General features: G+C 47.1%; 1 protein-coding gene across 2 annotated transcripts; it reads left to right on the top strand.

Annotated features, from left to right (window-relative positions):
* The first annotated feature begins 3,661 nt into the window (after positions 1 to 3,661).
* ifng1 (interferon gamma 1) lies at positions 3,662 to 6,064 on the top strand. 2 transcript variants are annotated; one of them, XM_028399937.1, is made up of 4 exons: positions 3,662 to 3,902; positions 4,237 to 4,305; positions 5,141 to 5,428; positions 5,508 to 6,064. In XM_028399937.1, the coding sequence occupies exons 1-4, from the start codon at positions 3,783 to 3,785 to the stop codon at positions 5,646 to 5,648; spliced, it is 618 nt and encodes a 205-aa protein (XP_028255738.1). In that variant the 5' UTR covers positions 3,662 to 3,782; the 3' UTR covers positions 5,649 to 6,064. The 2 variants fall into 2 exon arrangements, with proteins under 2 accessions (XP_028255738.1, XP_028255736.1); XM_028399935.1 differs by having other exon boundaries at positions 4,234 to 4,305.
* The last annotated feature ends 943 nt before the right edge of the window (positions 6,065 to 7,007 follow it).

Raw genomic sequence — 7,007 nt, 5'->3', positions numbered from 1 at the left:
ATCCTCCATGGCTTCTCCAGACTCTGTCACGTCACATGTTCTCAGTGTGAACCTGCTTACATCAGTGAAGAGCACAGGGTGCCAATGGTGAATCTGCCAATCTTGGTGTTCTCTGGTAAATGCCAATCACCCTGCACGGTGTTGTGCTATAAGAACAAGCCCCACTTGTGGACATCAGGCCCTCATACCACCCTTATGGGTTAGGGTTTCTGACAGTCTGAGCAGAAACATGCATATAAGTGTCCTGCTGGAGGTCATGTTGCAGGGCTCTGGCAGTGTTCCTCCTGTTCCTCCTTGCACAAAGGAGAAGCTAGCGGTCCTGCTGCTGGGTTGTTGCCCTCCTACAGCCCCCTCCACTTCTCCTGGTGTACTGGCCTGTCTCCTGGTATCTCCTCCATGCTCTGGACACTGTGCTGACAGACACAGCAAACCTTCTTGCCACAGCTCACATTGATGTGCCATCCTGGATGAGCTGCACTACCTGAGCAACTTGTGTGGGTTGTAGATAGCACCTCATGCTACCTCTAGGGGTGAGAGCACTGACAAAATGCAAAAGTGATCAAACATCGGGCAGAAAGGATGAGAACAGAGAAATGGTCTGTAGTCAGCACCTGCACCTCTCCTTTATAGGGATTGTCTTGATAACTGCCTCTCGTTTCCACCTGTTGTCTGTTCCATTTGCACAACAGCAGCTGAAAATGATCCACAGTCAGTGTTGATCCTAACTGGACAGGTTGATTTCACAGAAGAGTGACTGACTTCAAGAATCAAGAATCAAGAATCAAGACATGTTGTTACATTGTGTTGTTGAAGTGTTCCCTTTACGTTTTGAGCAGTGTATTTTGTTGTCATGACATATCAAAAGCCTCACAAACAAATAAACAAACAAACAAACAAACAAAAAACACCTGCTACCCTAGCTACGAAAACCCACAATGCATTGCTGTATCCATGTGAGCTTGCTCGCTTGTTCACCTAGCTGGACCATTAGCTCCACTGCTAATGGAGCAATAAGTGGGCGGCTATGCTAACGTAGCTGTGTCTTGCAGCACAGTTTTCTGCAGGGTTTTCCACGTCCCTGTCCCGCCCAGCACCGCATCCCCTGACTTACAGTAAGAGGCTTTCTGTGAAGCTCGGCCCTCCTCTCTTTGCACCTTGTTGACTTGGTTTCCTGTGATGCAGCCTGCAGCAGGTTTTTCCCTCCTGTGAGCTGCTTTAATATTTTTAGTGTTTCTCTTTCTCAGGAATAAATTTGAGTTTGATTTCAGATAATCTTGCTGCTGTGTGTATGTGTGTATGTGTGTGTGGGGGGGTTAAATAGATGTGTGCTTCCTTTAAACTGAACTAAGAAACGCTTCACACCCAGTCGGAGCTGCGACGCATCACTTCCTGTCCTGGCCTGCCTGCTGGTCTCTGCTGCAGCTCTTACCGCACACAGACCAGAATTAGGCTGGTGCTATATCAGGCCCAGATCATTTTTAATTAGGGAGGTGGAGGTGCGAATGGGCAGCCATGATGTCTGCTGGTCTGAATTTCTATGAAACTCCACAGTGACGCTCTGACCACACACTATAATAACTTTATTTATATATCACCTTTCTAAACACACAGTTTCAAAGTGCTTTACAAAAATAACAGTGAGTGGTTAAAATAAAATCCAATGAAATTCATCAAATAAAAAAGGACTTGATAGGGTAAATCAATAAAAACATAGACAAGTTATGATTTGTAAAGTAGAATAAAAGCAGGTCAGTAGGTTAAAACCTGGGTAAAAGCATAAAACAATACAAATCAGTAAAAAAATAGATCAATAAAAACAGGTATGATCAGTAGTAAGTAAGGAAAGGCTAAGCGATAAAAGTGAGTTTTAAGAAGAGATTTAAAGTGCATACATTGTTAGACCAGGTGCCAAGACAGGTAGAGAGGTGGGCAGCATAACTGGAGTTGGGGGTGGAAGGTGTAATGATGATAATTTCTGATTTAGCATCATTTAGCTTTAAGAAATCGCTGGACATCCAGTTCTTATTTCTGGTAAACAGGACAAGATATATGAGACATCAGCACTACCAGGTGTGAGTGGTATATAGAGTTGAATGTCGTCGGCATAACAGTGGAAGTTAATATTGTGTCTGCGCAGGATATCACTGAGAGGTAGCATGTAGATAGTGAAAAGAAGAGGACCCAGTATGGACCCCTGGGGCACACCACAGGACAGGAGGGCCCAGTCTCACAGAAAAGGACCTGTTAGGCAGGTATGAGGTGAACCATTTCAGTACCACTTCACTGATTCCAACAGTGTACTTCAAACGGCTGATTAAAACATTGTGATCCACAGTGTCGAATGCGGGGCTGAGGTCTAGGAGGATTAAAACTGAGTGCAGACCAGGGTCAGCTGCCAACAGAAGATCATTTGAGACTTCAAATGACTTCGAATTTCTCAAAAATGTAGTTATTGTTCATAAAAGAACCTGAGAAGCTACAACTTTTTCTAGAATTTAGCTTAGACATCGGTCTGTAGTTACTCTGTAGTTAGTATACAGAACAGCGGGATCGAGTGTAGGCTTCTTTAAGAGCAGGCAGACGATGGCATGTTTGAAGGAAGATAGAAAAATGCCAGAGGATAGACAACCGTCTAGATGGCTAGGATACTGGGACCAACCGTGTGAAGTACATCTTTTAAAAACCAAGAAGGGATGCAATCTGAGAGGCAGGTGGTGGCTTTAGCTGGGCAACAATGTGTTCCAGTGAGGGGAGTGAAAGCCTTGAGCAACTGGTGCTTTTATAGACGTCTGTCATTTCAGATCAAGCTCCACAATGACGACATGTACGTGGAAAATGTGTCAAACAACCATCAGGGGTAAATTCACTGGCCTGAATGTTTTACCTTAAAGTTTTACCTTAAAGAGGGTCATGGGTTTGGAGCCTTGAATGTTTCTGTCTGTGTGTTTATATTTGCACCTTTGCCAAGCAAAAACCTGGAACAACACTGTAGCACAGAACATGTAACAGTCTCAACCTTTTCTCACTTTTAAAACTGAATTTACAGAAACAAATCTGCCCCTGGTCCTCCTGCCTCCAGCTGAAGTCAGAGTCATTCATAGAGAACAGCAGTGAGTCACAACAGCTTAAAGTTCCTTTATTTTAAGGCTCAAACTTTTAAACTTGGTGTTCTGGATCCTGGTTGTGAACCGAGCAGCGGCTGTGAGCTGGTCCACTGGGTCCTCAGTGAACCCGGGTGGAACACACGCCCCGCTCCATCATGGTTCTGCTGGGTCGTAGGGTTTCCGCCTGCAGCGGCACCGCATCAGGTGCAGCACTTTCCAGTCCTTCTGCTCCAACCTCACCGGGCTGCTGCGTTCAAATTTAGGCCTCCAGCAGAAACCTGTGACCCCCCCCCCCCCCACCCCCAGTATGGCCGGTGCAGCCACTGGTCCTGATTGAACAGCTGTGTGCTGTGAAACTGTGCAGAGCGCTGATAGCTGCACGAGTGGGAGACCCCTCACCCACTTCTATGAAGTTTGGTGATTTAAAGGAAACTACACAACCACATTTTCACACCTAGATCATCGCTGCATCACACACGCTCGCTCTCTCTCTTCCCCCCCTCTCTCTGGAGTTATAAATTAAAGCTTTGGAGACGAGTCGAACAGTTTGACAGACACTCAGCTGTCAGCCGCCTCGGCTCCAACAGGAACCCAAAACTTTGAACCAAACCAAGCTCAGGCAGGCCTCAGGGAATCGAACCGACAACCGGACCAGTGCACGGCTGTATTTATCAAACGATGGTTGCCATGGCGAGGGCGCTGGTCTGTCTGTGCCTGTGTGTGTTTCTGTACGAGGTCAGAGGATCCTACATCCCTCAAGACATGAACAGGACTATCCAGACCCTGCTGCAGCACTATGTGAGTACAGAGCTGACTGTGTTTGTGTGTGTGAGTGTGTTGTAAAGAGGAAACAGACAACAGTGTCTGTGTGTGTGTGTGTGTGTGTGTGTGTGGTCAAAGAACCTCAGTTGTATAAAAACTCTGATGGCTGACAGGCCTTGAATGCAGCAGTGAGGACAGCTTTTATAGGGTTAGAACATAAAGGTTATTCTAGTGTCGGCTTGTCCAGTGTTTTACAGTAGCCACCTCTCAGATGTCAAATTGCCCTTGAAGGCAACACATTTTAAATTTGCTTTAATCGTGTGCCTGAATGTAAATAAAGTTTTGATGGTTGGTTTATGTTTTGCAGAAGATTTCACCTCGAGACAGGTTCAACGGGAGGCCCGTCTTCTCCAGGGAGCTGCTCAGCGGCCGACTGGAGGTAAACATCTGGCTTGTTTGGTCTTGAACAGACAGGGTTAAATCCAGTCAGAAGCATGCTTCATCCTTTAGGTTCCACAGATAACACTGCTAGTGCTGATGCTAACATGCTGCAGGACCTGCCAGCTGCTCCATCCTCACCTTAGCTAACCAGATGTTGTAGGTCTGAGCTAGGCTAACGCTGCTAACGTGGCCTCCTGTCTCTGGCTGAGCCGCCTGAGTCAGCAGCTCCATCAGGCTTCAGGCGAGTGCTCATCGGGCTGGATGTTGTGTTGTGGTGTTTGTGGTTGTTTTCCTGCTGGCTCTGCAGCATGCAGATGTTTCTGATGCTCTCAGACTGCAGGTGAAACTTTCACTCTTCACCAAGGAGGATGTAAAATCTGCTCCAGTGGCGGCTGAGTTGTGTGTGTGTGATCAGTGTGCGATCAGTGTGTGGTTCAAGCCTCCACGAAGTCTTCAGCAGTCCAGATTAATTTTTAGCATCCCTGGTGGGCCTCAGGAGGAAGGTGTGAGACTGAGAGTCATACTGAGCATGAAGGGCCCTCCGGGGTTCCCCTCTAGTCTTTCCCTTACAGGTGTCACCTTTATTTTTACATTTGTTCCAGTCTGATTCATCTGAGCTCTGCACCCTCCAAAAACCTTAGAAATCCTACATGAAAGCAGATATAATGTGTCTGAACTGAGCTCCATGTGACGGTGGGTTAAAGCTCTGCTCCACCCTGTGTTTGCTCCATCAGCTCTGCCTTGGTCTGCAGCTGGATTATAAACTGGAGTTCTGTAGTTCTGACTTTGGTTTTGGTTCAAACATGTGACTCTTCTCTGTGTCTCTTCCTCAGACTAAGATGCTGTTCCTTGGTGGCGTTCTGGACACCTATGAGAAGCTGATTGGACAGATGTTGGAGCAGCTGCCCACTCCGAGCCCCCAGACAGAGATGGCACAGAGCAGAGGTCAGGCCGCCTCCCCCGCCTCCGGGGCCAGGCTGAGCTCCGCGGGGACGGATCCCAGTGGTGATGTCAGGACAAAGCTGACCTACATCCTGGGGCGGGTGAGGAAACTGAAGACCAGCGGCTTTCAGGAGCAGGAGAGGCTGCTGCAGAGGTTACAGGACCTCCAGGAGATCAAGGTAACACACACAGGCACACTCAGGCCTTCACACACCGTGCTGCTACCATCACACTAACAATATTTCTCATCACCTTTAGAGGGATAACCTCATAGTCCAGAGCAAAGCATTGTGGGAGCTGCCATGGCTGTACGAGGAGGCGAGCTCGCTGTCTGAGAGCTTCAGGAATCAGAGGAGGCGACGGCGGCACACACGGCCCAAAACCCGCCCCAGGGTCTGAAGCAGGGAGAGAGTGTGGGGCGCCGGCGGTGTGACAAAGATGGAGGACGTTTGAGATCATTCCACCACTGTGAGAACTGTTTCATAGCTCAGTTTTCTACTTATTGACCAGCAGCCAGGATCGTGTGCAGCAGATCAATAATCTGGAAATACTACATAACAAAAGCACGTATTAATTTATAACATGGATCAATCAGGTTGATTTTAAAGTTACAGTCAGGTTTTAAACAAGGCCGCTAGGATGACCCTCTGAGAGAAGTGATGATGTTTACAGTACTGAACCATTCAGGAAATATTTTTACTGAAATCTTTCATATTTATTTGATATTTAAAGTGTTAATTTAATAATATATTATTGTGTCTGTTTATTTATTGTGGCACATGCAGAAAAAGCAACAAAATAAATGATACACTTCACTTGGTTTGAGCTCCTTTTGTTTTAAACAATCACAGTTTTACAGTTTGTGATGACAGTGAGGGCTGACTGGTGATTGGACGATCACAGTGAGGGCTGACTGATGATTGGACGATCACAGTGAGGGCTCACTGGTGATTGGACAGAGTCCAGGCCTATCTGTAGTCCCTGAAGGACGTTAAAATGTGCAAAAGTCTGAATCCAAACAAACATAAAAATCCTGAACCGAGTTAAAATCAGCTGATTTGTAGAGTGGGGTGTCGTCTGCATATTGAGTGGATTTTTTGTCCATTTGTAATGTGTGTTATTTTTGAAATGGAAACATGTAAATGTTTGGTTGGTGGAGCTTTCACACCAACTTTATCTGAGTCATCATTCATGAGGTCACAGTGGAAACCATGAGTTCATGCCTCACTGCTGACGCCTTCTGCTGCTGACAGTGTGTGAGCTCTGTGTACATGCAGGTCGGACATGTTCAGACCTCCTCTGCTGCTGACAGTGTGTACATGCAGGATCTGACCTCTGACCTGCTCAGACCCCCTCTGCTGCTGCTGCTGCTCAGACCTGCTGCTCTCCAGCAGCTCGCAGCTCTGACAGGCGGGTCGGGTATTTCTGCAGCTGCACCAGACCCCCGCCCTCCAACCCACAGGTGTGATGTCACTTCCTGGGACATCACTTCTGGTAAATGGCAGGTGGACTTCTTTTACAGTAACTGCAGCCCTTACCCACAATGCACCATGGCTGTCTGTGTGTTTGTGTTTGTGAGGCTGCAACTTCTAAGAATCAGAGCGTTCCCACAGCAGCTAGACGTGTGTGTGTGTGTGTGTGTGCGTGCGTGTGAGAGAGGTAGCTCTTTGATTCAGAGGATCACAGTCAGAGGTCAACAAGGCTCCATCCTGGGCCTCTGTGTGTTAACAGTTGTTAACTCTTTGTTGTGTCAGAGGT

Source organism: Parambassis ranga, chromosome 2 (genome assembly GCF_900634625.1).
Source record: "Parambassis ranga chromosome 2, fParRan2.1, whole genome shotgun sequence".
NCBI classification, from domain to species: domain Eukaryota; kingdom Metazoa; phylum Chordata; class Actinopteri; family Ambassidae; genus Parambassis; species Parambassis ranga.
This window is presented reverse-complemented; position numbering and strand designations above follow the sequence as displayed.

Bases quoted from the DNA above. Each gene is read 5' to 3' on its own strand.
- ifng1 (XM_028399935.1), top strand. From the start codon at position 3,783: ATGGTTGCCATGGCGAGGGCGCTGGTCTGTCTGTGCCTGTGTGTGTTT. The intron at 3,903-4,233 runs GTGAGTACAGAG...TATGTTTTGCAG, and splicing joins AGACCCTGCTGCAGCACTAT to AAGATTTCACCTCGAGACAG. The intron at 5,429-5,507 runs GTAACACACACA...CATCACCTTTAG, and splicing joins AGGACCTCCAGGAGATCAAG to AGGGATAACCTCATAGTCCA.